Source organism: Chaetura pelagica, unplaced genomic scaffold (assembly GCF_000747805.2).
Source record: "Chaetura pelagica isolate M959 unplaced genomic scaffold, ChaPel_1.0 scaffold542, whole genome shotgun sequence".
In the NCBI taxonomy this organism is placed as follows: Eukaryota; Metazoa; Chordata; class Aves; order Apodiformes; family Apodidae; genus Chaetura; species Chaetura pelagica.
The window spans coordinates 105,018-123,756 of NW_009952493.1; the positions used below are offsets into that span (position 1 = coordinate 105,018).

General features: G+C 46.2%; 1 protein-coding gene across 1 annotated transcript in view; it reads left to right on the forward strand.

Moving 5' to 3' along the window:
- NSF (N-ethylmaleimide-sensitive factor) overlaps positions 1–18,739 on the forward strand; it is a 74,776-nt gene that overhangs the window by 37,585 nt on the left and 18,452 nt on the right. The window contains exons 9-16 of the mRNA XM_010008871.1: positions 31–196; positions 720–794; positions 1,424–1,611; positions 6,497–6,592; positions 7,186–7,342; positions 8,826–8,959; positions 10,867–10,933; positions 11,378–11,457. Of these exons, the coding sequence (XP_010007173.1) occupies positions 31–196; positions 720–794; positions 1,424–1,611; positions 6,497–6,592; positions 7,186–7,342; positions 8,826–8,959; positions 10,867–10,933; positions 11,378–11,457 (963 nt within the window). The remainder of the gene's footprint in view (positions 1–30; positions 197–719; positions 795–1,423; positions 1,612–6,496; positions 6,593–7,185; positions 7,343–8,825; positions 8,960–10,866; positions 10,934–11,377; positions 11,458–18,739) is intronic.

The window sequence follows — 18,739 nt, forward strand, 5'->3', positions numbered from 1 at the left end:
GCATTCCTGACATGTTTTTCTCTCCAATAGCTGGGAGCAAACAGTGGAGTGCACATCATCATTTTTGATGAGATTGATGCAATCTGCAAGCAGAGGGGAAGCATGGCAGGTAGCACCGGCGTCCACGACACCGTTGTGAACCAGTTGCTGTCTAAAATTGATGGTGTAGAGCAGCTCAATAACATCCTGGTGATTGGTAGGAGGCTGCTTATTTGTTTCTCTGTTGTGGGGTCTGCCTGAAAACTGCTAATATTTTGCTCAACTAAGTTATGGGATGGGTTTGGTCCAATCCAAATGGGGTGTCTGGAGCAGTACCAGGTGGAAGGAGATGGTGCTGTAATCACCTGATATTGCTGCTTCCAACAGTTCCCTCCTTTAGCTTTTGATAACAAGTGTTTCATAGTTGAAAGAAACTTGTAAGGATCAATACCCATTGATGTGGTGGGATGGGAAATAGTAGGGCTTCTCAAGCTGTGTTCTCTAGGTGTTCTGGTGCCAGGAGCCCTGCAGATCCAGCCATGGGTACAGGTTTGATCCCTCTTGCCCTAACCCTACTTCAGGACCTGACTTTTCCAGTATTTCTGGAAGTGGGATATTTTTTGTCAGGTTTCTTGAGACTCTGTGAGGTATCTGCTTAGCTCTGTGGGCTGTATTAGGGATCTGGAGACCCACTCAGTCAGCTCAGATAAAGCTTATTTTGTTTTTAACTTTGATTTTAGGAATGACCAACAGACCTGACCTGATTGATGAAGCTCTGCTGAGACCAGGGAGACTAGAGGTGAAAATGGAGATAGGTAAGCAGGCTGGCATGGTGCAGTATGTAACCTCACATGTGTTGCAGTAGGAAAGCAAATGTGACCATAGTGTGACCAGCTCACTGGGGTGGCTTAGGGGCTGAACTGATCACAGAATCTTAGAATAGTTTGGGTTGGAAGGAACCCTAAAGGTCATCTGGCTGCAACACGCCTTGTCACTGGAAGGTGCTCTAAGGTCTCCCTGGAGCCTTCTCTTCTCCAGGCTGAACACCCCAACTCTCCCAGCCTGGCTCCAGAGCAGAGCTGCTCCAGCCCTTGGATCGTTTTCATGGCCTCTGGATGCATTCCAACAAGTTCACATCTTTCTTCTGTTGGGGCTTCAGAGCTGGACACAGCACTCCAGGTGAGGTCCCACCAGGGCAGAGTAGAGGGGCAGAATCACCTCTGGGTCTGCTGGCCACACTTCTTTTGATGCAGCCCTGGATGTGGTTGGCCCTGTGGGCTACAATTGCACAGTGATGTTTAAGGTCCCTTCCAACCCAACCCATTCTGTCATTCTTTGATGAGTTGCTCTTGGTGAGAAAGAGCCTTTGGGAGTAGGACCATGGGGAGAGGGAGGGCTTTGCTGCCCCGAGGCACTGTATGACTGGGGCTGTTTCACTCCCCAGGCCTGCCTGATGAGAAGGGGCGGTTCCAGATCCTGCACATCCACACGGTGCGGATGCGGGAGCACCAGCTGCTGGCTGAAGATGTGGACATTTCAGAACTGGCAGTGGAGACAAAAAACTTCAGTGGTGCTGAGTTAGAAGGTTTAGTCCGAGCTGCTCAGTCTACTGCTATGAACAGACACATAAAGGTCAGTCCTGTCATTTCTCACTGGGGCAGAAAAAGGGAAAACCATGTCTGGAGTCTTTTCTTGCTTCCAAATGGGTCATGACACCTTGGCATTCCTTGGGGATGAAACTCATGTGGACATCACCTTTTCACTGTGCTTTTTACATGGTTCTGAATGACCTCTTTCATCTCCTGTCCTCCAAGTGGATCCTGCATAGCTCAGTGGGAATGGAAGGGGATTATTTTTTAGTGTATTTTGATAAAAACTGAAAGTCTTGTGCTCAAGTTATGAATTGGACCCAGGAGATAAGAGGTGGAGTTGACAGCAGCCAGTCAGAGGAGAGGTCTCTGCTGGATGGATCAGTGTATTCATAAATGATCTGTAGAAGGGAGGAAAGAGGAGGTTTCAAGCTCAAAGCTGTTTGTCCTCATAAAGATGGAGGCCACCCATGGAAAACTGCAGAAGGCATTTGAAATAATGTGAAGGCACAAGATGCAGTCAGTGAATTTAAGTGTAAACTGGGGAGAGAGAATTCAAAAAGGTGTAGGCCATGATAGGGACTGACCTGACCATTGCTGGGGTCAACTTCATAGAGTTTTAGTGGTCTTAAAAGATCAGCTCAGTGCTTACCAGAGAGAACAGGAAATGCAACATGAGAATTTACAAGGAAAAGAACACAGAGCAAAAGTGAGGCTGTGGTTATGGATAAAATCCCTGGTGCATTGGAATCTGTGCCTTCCTGGGACACCCACCTGGAGAAGTTTATGGTAGGGCAAGGGTATGGAAGGGCAGTCAGGAAGGACAGAGGTGTAGGAGGGTTTTCAGTGGAAGAATAGTTAGGATTTCACAGCCTGAGGCAAATACAATGAAGGGTTAGGAAAAGCTTGTGAAATAATGAATGGATAGGAATCAGTGGCTGGGAAGTGATTGTTCACCCTGTCCTACCACAAGATCTCAGAGAACAGCAGATGGTACCAGCAGGGCCCTGCTCCAAGCCAAGAACAGGAGATGTGCACTATGTGAAGAAGTGTTTTAGCTGTGGAAGCAACCTTGTGCTCCAGAATGACACTGATGTTAAGATCTTGGACAAATTCAGAAGCAGTTCATGCAACATCTTTCATTTGAAACAAGGAACTCCCTGGTGATTGTCTCAGTGTCCACAGAGATGAAGTGTTCTTAGCTCCTGCCACTCTTGAGGAGCATTGCCTTGCCTTCCCAGTGCTTGCTGATCGTGGGAGGTCAGTGTATCTTTAACTAGAAAGGAATTAAGGACCATGAAATGTCAGGTTATATTAATCCAGATGCAAAACACAGTATTTGGTGGTGTTGAAATATGAGATGATGAGTTGGTGAAGAAGGAGGCAGAAAGGTGCAGCCCCTTTGCTCCAGTGGCCAAGAGCTGCTGTGAGTTACTGCAGAGAAAAGCCTTTCCCAGGAGGTCCACAACACTGGTGTATTTTTAAGTAAAATGTCTGCTCAGCCTTCAATCTGAAGAAAGCAAATCATGTTTTCATTTAATCATGAATTGCTTAGATGTTTGTATCTCTTGGGAAAAATGGTCTTTCTGTTAATTATCCTTCTGTAGCCATAATACTTGAGAAATTATTAATTGTTTCCCTTAGCAAAATCCTCAGACATCACCAGTTTGTCATTTTTTTCTCTTCTGCCTCAAAAAAAAATTAAAAATAATCAGCACCTCTGGAGGTAATTTCAGCCCTTCACAAGCAAAACATTTTCTTTAAATAATTCATTTTTCTTATAGTTGATATTTTTTTCAAGGCTTGAATTTTTTTGGCGAGTCTGGGGACCATTAATGTTTTGCTGTATCACCCTGTTGGGCCAAAATGTCACAGTGGGAGAAGAGAAAATAGCAACGCATAAGTGCAGAAGAGCAGTCCCCTCCTTTAGGTTGGTATGTGATTGACATCTTAATAATAAAGGTCATAGTAATAGTAGTAATAACAACAGCAACAATAATGGTATTGATCTTCCAGATGGGAAGTGACTACACTTCGTTTTTCTTTTCAAATACTCTGCTGTAGTTTTTTTGTATAATCTTAGTGCTTTTCCTGGAGGTGTCTGCAGGCCAGTGATGCACAAAGGTATTTTGCTCTCTCCTGCAATATATTTAAAATATGCATCATAGACCTGACCTAGTTTTCAGAAGCAACTGTGAGAAGCAGGAGCATGAATTGATCATCAAAGGATAGGATTCTTTTGAATCATTGAGAATCTTCTGATAATCTCTCTTAAAGTGTGTGTGTTAAAAATTAAAACGGGTGACTCATGAAAGGGTAGGGAAGAAGGAACCCCCCCCATTTTTAAATGTACAAACAACTTCAGGAATAGATTAATAGTCTTTCAAGTACCTTCACTTCCCTCTGCAAAGCAGATGAGGGATCAACCTGTACTAAAGAGCCCCTGGTTGGATCTCTTTGGCATCCTGTGTCTCTGCTCAGTGGATGTTGCTGTGGATGTTGCTCTGTGACTTCAACCACCATCTGGTGACAGTTGCTCCTTTGGCACAGGGTTGTTGGCCAATCTGGGCTCCACTTTAGAGGCTGAGTTTGCTGCTCTACAAGACAAGCAGAATGTAATGATGATTTTTTCATTATGATTTTTTTCATGCTCAATCACACAACTTCTTGGAGGTCATCCTGGTCAACAGAGAATGTCTCTGAGATGCGTCTTCGAGGGTCAAAATGACTTGTCCATCACCTTGGTCTTAGGCAAAGGTGCTGGAGGTGTAAGGGTTATTTACAGGAGGTTGCTGTGCCTTCAAAGAAACTCCTTGAAATCCCAAGTTTTTCCTTCCTCAGCTATCAGGTCATGTAGGGCCATTGTAGGTAGAAGCAGGAGGTGGTGTAAGACTTGGGTGTATTTCACTGGAAATCGTGTAGGATTGGGAAATTCAGAAATTGCCAAAAGCCTTTCAAGGCTGCACTTGGGTGCAAAAGAATGAAGACCTGCCTCAGCTGTGTGCTACTCACACCCAGGTTTGTGCCTTACCACTTGGCAGTTGGATGAATTGCCCTTCCCAGATCAAATCCAGCCTGTGCCTAATCCTGGTCCTGGTACCTCTCACTCCCCTTGGGGTCCTCAGCAGACTGCACCCCTGGGATCAGTATCTTAACTGCCAGCTTTCCTGTCCTATTGAGTGGAAAAGTTGTTTCAATTCCTTTTTTTTCCTCATGGGTGCTCAAGGCAATCGAGATGCTCACAGATCTACAAATACTCCCAGGAAGTGGAGCTGCAGCCCTGCTCAGCAGTACATCTGCAGCAGGTTTAGGGTCTGCAGCCACTTGAATAAAGTCTCCAGCTTCAAAGCCTTGTACACAGCCCTGGTGACACCTCACCCTGAGTCCTGGGTGCAGCTCTGGCCCCTCACTTCAAAAAGGATCTTGAGGTGCTGGAGCAGGTCCAGAGGAGACAACAAGGCTGGTGAAGGGACCAGAGGGAAAGTCTTATAGGGAGAGGCTGAGGGAGCTGGGGTTGTTTAGCCTGGAGAAGAGGAGACTCAGGGGGGACCTTCTCACTCTCTACAACTACCTAAAGGGAGGTTGTGGTCAGGTGGGGTCTGGGCTCTTCTCCCAGGCAACCAGTGACAGGATGAGAGGGCCTGGCCTGAAGCTGCTCCAGGGGAGGTTTAGGTTGGATATCAGGAAGCACTTCCTCATGGACAGAGTGATGAGACATTGGGATGGACTGCCCAGGGAAGTGGTGGAGGCACCATCCCTGGAGGTGTTCAAGGAAAGGCTGGATGTGGCACTTAATGCCATGGTCTGGCTGGTGTGGTGTCAGGTCATGGGCTGGACTTGATGATCTTAAAAGTCTCTTCCAGCCTTGGTGCTTCTGCGATTCTGTGATTCAAGAATTCAAAACCTCCTGTGGCTCCCCTGTGAGCAGCTTTGGGCCACCTTCTGGTAGTACCTCTAGTTGGGATTGAGGAAGAGTTTACAGGAGGAGGTTGCAATGATGCTGGCTCTGCTGTGTGTTTGCTTCCAGTCATTAGCTTTGAGGAGTTTTTGGATGGTTTGGGAATGGCTGAAGGGAGCAAGGTGATGCTTTTCAATAAGAAAGGAACCCAGTGAGCTGAGCCAGCTCCAGCTGATCCATTCCAATTGCTACCTTGAGAAGGTTCATGGCTTTGGTGGAACTAAAGCAAATAAAGACAAAGCAGAAAGAAATCTACACTGTCCCAATCCTCTGCAAGGCTTTATTGTACAGAGGGAAGTGGCTAGTTTGAAGAGAAATCTAAAAGCTGAAGGAGAGGTGTGTGAGGAGTTCTTACTTTTGGCTGAGTTGCTGAAGGTGGTGTGGGTGGATTTAGAGGTGGGTTAAACCAAACTTTCATTTGTCTTCTTAAGTCAGATAGTGAAGGAGGCTTCATCCCCTTCCCATCCAGCACCCAGAAAGTGTAACATTTTTTTCTACAGCCTCTACAATGGCAGGAGTAGTGCCCTGCTCTGGAGGGAACCTGCAGAGCTCTAGTAACTGTTAGGAATGTGAATGTAGGTGAGATCAGTCCCACACTGGGCACCAGTCTGAGCCTCACTGGCTCTTGGTTTCTGTAGTCAAGGCAGAGCTGCAGCAGCAGGGATGGTGCAGAGCTCCCAGCCTGTTTTTGGCTGGGGTGGCTTCTCTGAAAGGGGGCTCATGGCCATACTCTTCAGCTTCCCTCCCAGTGGAGTGGAACAGCTGCTTCTCCATTACTTGGTGGGGCTGGTGCATTGGTGTGGCTCCCTGAGGATCATGGTTGCTTCAGTGGTAACCAGCAAATGTCCAACCAATGTCTTGCTCGGCAGCCCTTTTCTTCCTGACCCAGACTGACCCGTGGTGGGGTCAGTGGATGGGAGCTGGCAGGTGTGGTGCTGCTGCACTTCAGTGTCCTTTATTGCCTTTATAGGCCAGCAACAAAGTGGAAGTGGATATGGAGAAGGCAGAGAGTTTACGTGTGACAAGAGGAGACTTCTTTGCATCTTTGGAGAACGACATCAAACCTGTAAGTAGGCACCTTGCAGCTGCTGTAAGGTCACCAGTGCAGCCAATGACACGAAGTAGCAAATCCCTCCTGGGGTCAGGGGGGGCACTGGGGACTGACACACCATGTCCTGGGTTGCAGCAAGGAAAGAAGAAGGTCTGTTTCTGCCTGTGGTGCTGAGGTTCTCTTCTGTACCTTTTGCTGCATGAATCATGAAAAGGAACAGGCAAAATCAAGAGAGCAACTTGGAAGTTCTTCTTGTTGTATGGACACTCTCCCTTTCAGGCTGCTTCAGTTGATGGGTGATTGTTTTGACATGGGCTGGAGGAGGAGGAGATTTAAGCCTCAGTTTTAAGAACTGGCTTTAAATCATGTGGATCAGAACCTATTGGCAACTTGCACTGATTAGGATTTGTTTGAAGGGTGTGTGAAAAGATATTTCTAAACATGCAGAGTGTTCAGTCCCCTCAGGGGGTTTCCAGGACTGACTGTCTCACTTGAGCAGCTTCCAGAGTCTTGGGCCTGGTCACTTTGGACATGTTTGATTGTTTCCATTTTTTCTGATGTGATGCAAAATTTCTTGGAAAAAAAAAATGCTCCCTCTCTTAATACAGGCATTTGGAACCAACCAGGAAGACTATGCAAGCTACATCATGAATGGGATTATCAAATGGGGTGATCCAGTAACAAGGGTGTTGGATGATGGGGAACTACTTGTCCAGCAAACTAAGAACAGTGACCGCACGCCTCTGGTCAGCGTTCTTCTGGAAGGTAAAGGGGAGGAATGCAAATGTATTTTACTTCTGTAAACTATTCCTATGTTGCCCAAGTGGGCATTTGTTATATCCTGCAACTGCACATAGGCTGAGGGAGTTGGGGTGTTCAGCCTGGAGAAGAGAAGGCTCCAGGGAGACCTTAGAGCACCTTCCAGTGCCTGAAGGGGCTCCAGGAAAGCTGGGGAGGGGCTTTTCTCCAGAGAGTGTAGTGATAAGACAGAGAGTAATGGTTTTAAACTGAAAGAGGGGAGATTTAGGTTAGATATTAGGAAGAAATTCTTCACCCTGAGGGTAGGAAGACCTTGGAACAGGTTTCCCAGGGAAGCTGTGGCTGCCCCATCCCTGGAAGTGTTGAAAGGCAGGTTGGATGGGGCTTGGAGCAACCTGAGCTGGTGGGAGCTGTCCCTGCCCATGCAGGGGGGTTGGAGCCTGATGGTCTTTAAAATCCCTTCCAACCTTCACTATTCTGTGATTGTATAAAAAGAAACACATTGGAGGAAAGATGGAACTGGGCTCTTTCATTTTCCTTGGGTGAAAATTGCTTTAGATATTAAAACTGTCTTCTTGGCCTGGGAGAAATCCTGTTTGTGGAGCAACAGAGAAGTGAATGTACCCAGGTAATAATCTAAATGTGGGTGTTTTATGGTACCAGCATCTCTAGTTGGGGTAGATGTCTACATTTTCTTTGAAGTCACTGGAGTGATTGCACTGGTGTCAGTGCAATTAGCTGAGTTCCAACAACCCTTCACCTGGGCACACTCAGGTGTCTGCTGTTAGGCAGAGGTGGGCTGTCCTTTATCTAGACTGTTGGTTGCTGTCAAGAGTCTTAGGAAACCTGTTCCAGTATCTATGTTACAGATAATGGAGTAGAATTAGTTATTATTAGTAGTTATTTAGTGCTTCCCTCTTTCTTTTCCTGAAGTCAAACCCTCTGCTGCACAGGGTTCATTCCTGAAGAATTCTGTGTGCTTGTAGCCAACATGTTGCTTGAATGCAACATCTTCTTGCTCTCCAGATTGATTTGTACTGGGTGAAGAGGTTAAGGTAAGTCTTTGGTCTCTGAAGATTCTGCTGTGAATTCAAGCAAATAACTTCTTTCTCAATATTGAGCTGGCATGGTCGTGCTGCTTGTTTGCCACAGGAAGGGGGCATCAATGCAGTTCCAGAAGTTCCTTCAGAATACAAACACATGCTAATTTTGCTGCAGTGGCCAGTCCTACAAAACGTGTAACATCCTCTGATGTGTTGGGTTCATGGCAAATCAGTCTGCACATGCTCAAATAGTTGCATTAATTTCCTTCATCTGAGGTGTGGTTGCAGCGGGAGGGAGCATGTTCCTTCTGCAAGGAGCAGAGAAGGTCATTTCAGTGCAGGTACCTTCAGATGAGATGAGAAACACGTCTGAAATGCCATCCATGCTGAGCCTTAGCAGAGCTGTTTTCGCCCTGTTTTTTCATCATGTGTGTCCTTTGTTTCAGGTCCCCCCCACAGTGGGAAGACTGCTTTAGCAGCAAAAATAGCAGAAGAATCCAACTTTCCCTTTATCAAGATCTGTTCTCCTGATAAGATGATTGGATTTTCTGAAACGGCCAAGTGCCAAGCTATGAAGAAGGTACTTCTGTGTCCTACTTCTTTGCTTGATGACAACCCAGTTCTGTGTTCTCTAGTTAGACTTATGTGGGGAAGAAAAGAACAGTTTCCCACAACAGCAAAGTGAATTATTCTTTTGACTGTGTTTTTTGCTCTCTCTATGTCCAAAATTCATGTGCATCTATTTATTTATAAAGTTGAATTAATGCTTTTGTGGCACCAACATGAAGTGACTCAGGGAGAATTCCAGGGCTCTGTCAGTTGGATCTGATATGTTGTCATGACTGTCGAACAAAACATCTGTGATGAGCAAGTCTGGGGCTCTGCCTGCAGAGATGAAGGCAGGAGGAGCTCAGGGTTACCCTTGGGAAGACTAGATCTTGCTGGAATGGAACTAGGAACAGTTTGGAGATGGTAACATTTGGTTAAACAAGAGTTTTAACAGCTTGGGGAGCAGGGGGAGTTAAAACAAGTTGAAGATCTTCAATCATTTCAAGTAGCCAGGTGGAAGGAGGATTTCATTGAAGCAATTGCAGCACTTACTTTTCTAGCTGAAGGACACTGAAATGTCACCAGCTCAGAACCTCTGCAGGACTGTGTAGGTTCTAAGAGAAGCACTATGCTCGTGGCTGGAAGTCCAGGTTGTAATTTAGATTTAAAAAGGAGCCTTTTGGACATGACTTGGGTCAGTGTATGCTTGAGGTCAGCCTGCAGTGCTGCTGATGTCCTTCTGCTGCCACCTGTGGACATCCAGAGCTTTGCAGGACACTGGTTGGCTGCTCCATAAGGGGTGATATGGAGGCTGGAACCTGAGTAGGTTCTCCCTGCAATAAGTTCTTAGGAAAAGTAGCCAATATCTGGCCTGGGTGGAAAAGCTTCGGAGTTACATCACAATTGTGGGGAATCTGTGTGTGTGGGGTTAGATCCATGTGGCCCCAGATCGAAGAACCAGAGGAATAGTGCCCTGTTTTGTTCATTGCTTATGATGAAACACAGGGCAGCTGGTCTGTGGGCAGGGTGGGGAGGGATAACACCAGGCACCAGGACAGGTTAGGGGTTGGCCTGCTAGAAAGCAGCTCCAGGGAGAAAGAGCTTGGAGTCCTGGTGGACAAGCAGTGTGCCCTTGTGGCCAAGAAGGACAGTGATGTTATGGGGGGCATCAAGAAAATTGTAGCCAGCAGGTTGATGGAGGTTCTCCTCCCCCTCTTCTCTGGTGAGACCACATCTGGAGTATTGTGTCCGGTTCTGGGCTCCCCATTTGAAGAGGGACAGGGATCTACTGGAGAGAGTCCAAGGGAGGCTACAAAGATGATGAAGTGACTGGAACATCTGTCTGAGGAGGAAAGGCTGAGAGAACTGGGCTGTTTAGTCTGGAGAAGGGAAGACTGAAGGGAGATCTTATTAATGTCTAAATATCTGCAGGGTGGGTGTCAAGAAGGAGGGGCCAATCTCTTTTCAGTGTTCCCTATGGTAGGACGAGGGGCAATGGACACAAACTGGAACATCTCAACACGAGGAAGAACTTCTTTCCTGTGAGGGTGACAGAGCCCTGGGACAGGCTGCCCAGAGAGGTTGTAGAGTCTTCTTCTCAGGAGACTTTTTAGACCTGTCTGGATGCCTTTCTCAGTGATCTGCCCCTGGTGGTCCTGCTCTGGCAGGGGGGTTGGACTTGGTGATCTCCAGAGGTTCCTTCCAACCCCTGACATTCTGTGATACTTAAAAGTGAACAAAACCAAGCTCTGCATATGTTGAGTCTCAGTGTTTTATTAAATGTAGGTAGATTCTAGTCTCTTGGTACTTATCTCTTTTGTTCTCTGTTCATTCCTCCAAAATCTGCTGTATTTAGTAAAAACACATCAACAGGTCCTGTCATGACTATTGTAGTTTTGTTGCTGAGATTTAACAATGAGTCATTTTGCTGTTTCGTAGATCTTCGATGATGCATACAAGTCCCAGCTCAGCTGTGTTGTTGTGGATGACATTGAGAGACTTCTAGGTGAGTGAGGATGATGAGAGTGAGCTAGATCATGTGCTGTGCAGAAATACTGAAGTGTTGGAGAAGGGGTAGTGGATTAAAACTGGAAGAGGGGAGATGTAGGTGAGACATGAGGAGGAAATTCTTTGGTGTGAGGGTGGTGAGAGCCTGGCCCAGGTTGCCCAGGGAAGCTGTGGCTGCCCCATCCCTGGCAGTGTTGAAGGGCAAGTTGGATGGGGCTTGGAGCAGCCTGGGCTGGTGGGAGGTTTCCCTGCCCATGCAGGGGTTGGATCTAAATGACCTTTAGGGTCCCTTCCAATCCAAACCATTCCATGATTCCATGATTTGCAATATTAAAGTGTTGTGAACTGGAAATTATCTGGAACCACTTCCTGTTTTTGACACAGTGAAGTGGCTTAAATGTGCATCTGCTTAGTGGGCATTAAAATACGTTTTTCATTTCAGATTATGTCCCAATTGGACCACGGTTCTCTAATCTGGTGTTGCAAGCCCTTCTTGTGCTGCTAAAGAAGGCCCCTCCTCAGGTAAGAAAGTATTTGAGGGGCAAAGTGCCCTTTTTCTGTGATAGTTATGACAGTGGAGAGCTCTGAGTCCTGCTGAGACCTGCTGTGCTGCCAGTGCTGGTAGTGCCACTGTCTCTGATGCAGTCCAGTTAATCCCATCTTGCTGCTGTTAGTTAGACATTTCTGGGATAACCACAAAGGATCCAGCTCTAATTATCTAATTACTTAAGACTGAAGCTTCTATATTTAGCCCTAGAAATACTGACTAAGGGAAGAAGTTTAACCTTCCCCATGTACGACTGAAACATACAAGCTGTCAGCTTGCTGATGAACTGAGAAACTGCTCAGTCCAAATCAATCCCTGGCTCAACCACAGGCTCCCTCCTGAATTAGGAATCAATTTCTGAGTACTATATGAGAGTTGATGTCAAGGTTTTAATTTGTTCTTAACTTGAAATTATCAGGTGTAAATTACAGTGAGTGAGGAAAGCTTAAGATCTTGTATCTCCTACCGATTCTGTGTTTTTGCACTTTCTGGCTTGATGACATTTAAGAACATCTGAGGAGAGAAAATAGCCTGAAGCTGCACCAGGAGAGGTTTAGACTGGATATTAGAAAGAATTTCTTTACCCAGAGAGTGGCTGGACACTGGAACAGGCTGCCCAGGGAGGTGGTGGAGTCACCATCCCTGGAAGTGTTTTTCTTTTCAGAAATACAGATGTGGTGCTGAGAGACATGAGTTAAGCACTGAAGGGGTGGATCAGGTTGTGGTTGGTGGATGTAGGTTGTGGTTGGACTTGATGATCTTCAAGGTCCCTTCCAAGCAGGATGATTCTGTGATTCTATGATCTAAGTGATAATGTTTCTGAAGCTGGCACTGAGCACAACAATCAGGCAGGGGCTCTTCTTTATTCTTTGCCATTTTTCCTGGCTTTCACTGGAATTCTACTGTGTGTGTGAAAGTATCTGCATGAATAAATGACACACTAACAGGAAAACCTGGAAAGTTGGTGTCAGGAAAAAGCAGAAGAGCACAGCCTGGATGAACTCAATTTTTTGGGTAATTTTTAATATCCTGGAAACAGTAACATTTGTGTGAACATTGTTTTCCTTGGAGAGTTTTGTGAAAAGACCTTTCAAATCCAGAACTTTAAACTTATTGTAATGCCACAGACCCTGAAGTTCCCCTTGTGACTTTCAACCTGGGAGAACAAAGATTATTTTTCCTAGTGATCTTTCCATGCCATGGAAAGTCTCTAAGATAAGACTTGGATTCAGTTGCCACACATTGGAACAGAGAGGCGGCCTGTGTGCAGCACTACAACCATCTTTGATCATTGCAATCTCATGCAATCATTGATCTATTGCTGAGTATTTCCACCAGGAAATGGTTGTTGCCATTAACTAAGAGATTAGAACTTGATTTGTTTCAGTTGTTAAAGGAACTTGAGATACTAAATTGCCCATTTCGTCACTGCGTCCTCTGAACGTGTTTTGTTGCTTAGATGCACTTTTGTTGGCACCCACGTCTCCCAGAAAGCAAGGTCCAGGGCTGGAAGCTCTCAGCTATTTGCCAAGTTTCTGCATGTTGCTGGAGATTTGTACTTTGCAATGTTTGAAATGCCCTTGAGGCTGGAAGACTGGGTTGACAGCCACTATTACGGTGACTTAAGCCATAAATTGTTGGAAGGTAGAGAGTTTTCTGAGGAAATGTCACTGTTTGATTGATGATGTGGGGTTGTTGGGTTTTTTTCTGAGTGTTCAATGTCAGCTACTGTGGAAATGAGGACCTTGGGTTGAAGGGATCCTTTGGGCTGACTTTACTTTGGCAGTTCTGGTGGCAGAGTCTTCCTGGCATGTTTGTTTTGTGTGAGTTCCCCAAGACACTTGTGTCTTCTTCATTAAAAAAACCCAGTGTGTTAGAGGCAGAGTCATGCAGGAAAAGTCCTTTTCTGCTGTGAATGTTTTCTGTGAAGATAAATTCAGTTTGGACATGGAGACTCTTGGGGGTTTTAAGCTCAAGTGAGAAACCCAGCAGGGAGAGAACACTGCTTGTTAATCAGCGCCCTTCCAGGTTCCCTCTGAGATGAGCAGGTCCCTTGGGGAGCAATTTATTTGGAAGCAAGGGCTGGTTTCAGGGCTTTTGTTGCAGTTTGAGATGCAGATACATGCTTTAGATGCACATGAGTACATGAGTGGTACTAACCTGCTCCATGAGGTCAAACCAACAGAAATTTCTGTGGGATTGGGATCATGGTTTAGGTTCATTCCTTGTAAAAATGGAGTGTGAGGTGTGTGTCTCTGATGAATTGGTTTGTGCTGTGTTGTCTTAATGTTGTGTGAGAAGGGCAAATACTTGAAACTTCTGGTTTTCTGGGCTTTCTGGCTTGTTTGTACTTTGCAGAAGTTTTGAGAGTAAACATGTTAGACTTTAAAGAAAGTAGAAACATCTCTGAGCTTGCTTTCAATTCCCAGTCACAGCTTGTGCTTGCTAGTTCCATCCAGCAATGCTTAAATGGTGGTATCTATTACTAGTAGCTCAAGAAGACTGAAAGACGTTGCATTTTGTTTAGCATTTTTTTTCAAACCAATTAAAAAGCTTTTCTAAAATGGATTGAAGAGGAGAAAATAAACCATGTTCTCTTGAGTCTTTATTTCAATCAAGGTTCTCTGTGTTGTGCAGGAGAAGAGACTGGGGGGGATAGAAAGCCTGAAAAGGGCTGTCGCAGCAGGGAGCCAGGCGGGAGAAAAGGACTTCTCTGAGAACTAAGCAGCAGCAGCTCCGAAAGCCGAAGCTGCTTCATCTACATGCAGAGTCACACAAGGCATGGAGACACTCACCAGCCTCACAGAGGTTTCACATGTGCTTCCCTGCTGGTTCCTGTGAAAAGCTGATAATCAGCTCAAAGGGAAGGCCCAGGGCAGCATCCCCACGCTGAGCTGGACCGACAGTTTGTGCAGCGTTACCCAACGTCTGGCTTAGCCAGATCCTCTCAACCACTCTGGTGGATGCTCTTCCACTACTCCCAGAGGCCCCCGTCCCCTCAACTCTCTGGGACACTGGAGGCTTTTGCCAATTGATGAAAGTTGATGGGGGAAAGAGGGGAACAATCTCTTTGTTTGATATAATCCCAGATGCATTCCCGATCCCACGTCACTTGGTGTGAACTGGGAGCAGCTCCAGTCAACGGGGACGTTACGTTTATACTTGTAAACCTGAGGAATTGTGTTTTCTCCCATTACATGTGAAGAATTGTTGATACCCCAAAACACATGTATAAAAAATATACAAGAGTCCCAGGCTGATTGAGCAGCTGGTGGGCGGCCAAGAGAGGAACTTCAGCATTACCAGTACTTGGTTGTAGGAGAATTCAGAGTCCCCTCAGCTCCCCTTGCCAAGGGCTGGTTAGATTTGCTGAAATTCTGTAATTTGAGACCTCACTGGCATGTTAAGACTCCATTTGCTTGCAGCAGAGTCTGTGTACAAATTCTTTTATGTTCTGGCTGGTCATCAGTAGTCCATGCAATAATGCAGTGCCCATCAGGAGATGAATACTGTGTTAGAAGAATCAGTCTCCTGATGCTTGAAAATGGAGTAGATTAAAACTACCTCCTCTTGGGATCCCGTAGTTCTCTGCATGATTTTTTCCTTTATTCAGATCAAATCCATGTAGCAGAGAGATGAGGTCTGGGATTTTCCTATATCTGGAAGGCAATGGGACAAGACATGGGGCACTTTTATTGCAGGATGAATCCAGACCTCATTGAGGTGCCTGTGTCTCTGTTGCTGTAAGAACAAGTCCTCGAACTGCCCTGTTATGAGTCAGACAACAAATTATCTTAAGTTGTTGAAAAGCCAAGATCCTCCTTACTTAGTAGTTGCTCTGGTTTTACATGTGATTTTTGGAAGTTGACCTTGGATCCTGATCTTCTATGGATAGAACATGTGGCACACAGCCACAGGATCACAGAATGTCAGGGGTTGGAAGGGACCTGCAAAGATCTTCAAGTCCAACCCCCCTGCCAGAGCAGGACCCAAACTAGGGCAGGTCACTCAGAAAGGCATCCAGACAGGTCTGGAAAGTCTCCAGAGAAGGAGACTCCACAGCCTCTCTGGGCAGGCTGTCCCAGGGCTCTGTCACCCTCACAGGAAAGAAGTTCTTCCTCATGTTGAGGTGGAACTTCCTGCGCTCCCATTGGAATCCATTGCTTGTTCTGCCTTCTTGATGCCCTCATGTATTTATAGACATTTATCAGATCTCCTCTCTGTCTTCTCTCTAGATAAAAAAGCCCCAGGTCTCTCAGCCTTTCCTCATCAGACAGATGTTCCAGTCCCTTCATCATCCTTGTAGCCTCCCTTGGATTCTCTCCAGTAGATCCCTGTCCCTCTGGAACTGGGGAGCCCAGAACTGGACACAACACTCCAAGGGAGGTCTCACCAGGGCTGAGCAGAGAGGCAGGAGAACCTCCCTTGATCTGCTAGACACACTCCTCCTGATGCATCCAAAGATACCATTGGCCTTCTTGGCCACCAGGGCACATTGTTGTCCCATGGAGAGCTTGTTGTCCCCAAGGTCCTTCTCCACAGAGCTGCTCTCTAGCAGATCAGCTCCTAACCTGTCCTGGTGCATTTTGTTGTCGCTTTTGCAATGGCTGCAATAGAGATTGAAGATCAAAAAAGTGAAGATTTCTGGGAATGGGGACAGTGTTGCTGAACATCTCCCAGGAGCAAGAACAGATCCTGTGGTGTGTTCCCACTGCAGAGCAGCCATTCCAGTCTGCCTTGATGGCTTTTCGTGCCTTTGTGCTAATGCCTGAGGGAAAACATGTCTGACTTGTAGGTTTTCCACTTGTTTGCTGAGCAAGTTGCCTGAAACTTTGAAAAAAGTACAAGGGGCTCCTGACACTTCATTTTCTTTTAGTAACTGATACAGCAGAGATTCTGCTGGTTTTGAGGTAACTGGTTTTCTGCTGGGTCAAGTTTAAAGGCAGCAAGTTGAGGTGCATAGTTTCTTTTGCAGAAAGCAGAGGGGAAAAAGCAGTCTGCTTGGGGTGGAGTTAAAAAATGTCAGGTTTTGCAGAATAGCCTTCTGCTCTGAGGAGGTTTCAGCCATCATCAGTGGTTCGGGGTCTGGAGTGTCCTGGACGGGACGGCAGACGAGACGGATCTGCAGAGATTGGGGTTAATTGCATATAATGTTGGGGTCTTAACTCCTTCAAGTAGAGGTACAAGCACAGTCACATTGTAAGGAAATTGGGAGACTGGAACAGAAGTTGAAGTTTGAAGGCAAAAAGGAATCTCAATAATGAAATCTTACTTTGTTATTGCCAAGTTTTATACGAGGCCTACAGCATTAATTATCACTCTTAAAGCATTCTATAATCTTTAAGCTTAATGATGGAAATTACTTAACATTAAGTTTGCTAATAAAGACAATAAGGGAGTTAATATTTCTCACCCTCTGCTGGCCTCAGCTGGTGTCCCTGGGTGAGTCTTAATTCTCCAGAATCAGTCTCTCTGGCAAGTGTCCCCACTGCAGAGAAGGTCCAGCAGCTCCTGGGACAGTGTACGGGAACTGCCCCTGATCAAAGGTGGGACCAGGCTTTTATAGAATGAAGTGGATTGACTGCTGTTACTTGACCATTAGCCAGGCCTCCAACATCTCTCATTGGAGAATAGAAGGAAAACAGTAGAAAAACCCACAAAGACCCCATTCTCACCAAGCAAACTCTTTGTTTATCTGTTCATTCTCACTTTATCTCCCTTTCAGGCCTAGTTGTGGCTGGGCTGAGCTCCGTGTTCTTCAACACCAGAGAGCAGCTGGTGTCATGAACATCAGCTTGGCCTCTGTTTGTACCTTCCAAGGTTGTTACCAGCTCAGAGCTTGCTGGGCCTTTCCCTTCTCATGGGATCCTTCTGCTCCAGGCCTGGGCCTACAGAACTAAGACACAAAAAGCAGTTGAATCACAGAGGGCAACTGAGGCAGGTGTATTGAGATGGAGTGTCCTGCTACACGGAGCGTGGATCCTGACAGAGAGAGCGAACAGTTGCTGGTGGGTCTGACCTCTGTTAGCTTGTCCTGCTGGTTGTTAAGCTGTTGCCATTCTTAGTGTGGTGTTTGCTTGTGGTTCTGCTGAGCTGCCTGCTGAAAGCAAACATCTTTTTGTGCAGTTTGAAGGTGATGCTTGATCATTCCATGTGGTGCTCCCCACCACTCACTGCCCCCTCACTCTTGTCAGAAGCAGCAACTTGCCCCCTCATCTCCTCTAGGATTTTGCAGACCTTTCTGTTTACCCTTCATCAATTTACCAAGGGACTATTAAGGGGAGTTATTCCATGTATCTGCCCATCCCCATGGCATTCCTCTGAGTTCTCCAGGTCAGTGCTGTATCTGAAATGATATTTAATGGCCAGGATTGCAGTGTCTGGGAGGTGGGAGCACCCTTCATTCCTGCAGGACTGGAGTGGCTTTTTTTTTTCTGCTCTTTTCCTAGTCTAAAAATGTCTGAGTGTTGGCATTTAGAGTAAGGCTTAGCATGAGCTGGCATTTTCACAGAACCTGCCACAGTAACCAATTCCAGTGGCTTTTCTAAATGGTAATAAGTCATTTAGAGTAATTTTTCTGTGTGTAGTAATTGTCTGCTGGCCTGATTTACAGCAAGTCTGGGGACTCCTCTGACTAAATGGGGCTGTCAGTGGTTTGATTTTCTACATAGAACCAGTTGTTTAGAAAATAGTTGGTGTATGAGCCCAGAGTGTAGGCAGCTTCTCTGGGAGGAGGTACGTGTCATCTGGGCTGCATTTGGAGAAGAGGAGGCTGAGGGGAGAGCTCATTGCTCTCTGCAGCTCCCTGAGAGGAGGTTGTGGTGAGGTGGGTGTTGGGCTCTTCTCCCTGGTGACCAGTGATAGGACAAGAGGAGATGGGGTCAGGTTGCACCAGGGGAAGTTCAGGCAGGATATTAGGAACAATTTCTTCCCAGAAGGAGTGGTGAGGCCTTGGAACAGGCTGCCCAGGGAGGTGGGGGAGGCACCATCCCTGGAGATGTTCATCAAACAGGCAGACGTGGTGTTTCAGGAGATGGTTTAGAGGTTGGGGGTTGTGGGGTGGGTGGTTGGGCTTGATGATCTTGAAGGTCTTTTCCAACCTTGACAATTCTATATTGTGATTTACTAGGGAGGAAATGAGGACAATTAGATCATATCTGAAGTTAGAGGAGGTAAAGCTCACCTGACTAATTACATTTCAGTGCTGCTGACTTCCTTTCCTGGGGAGATATTTTAGTCTCTGACAAAACCCCCAAC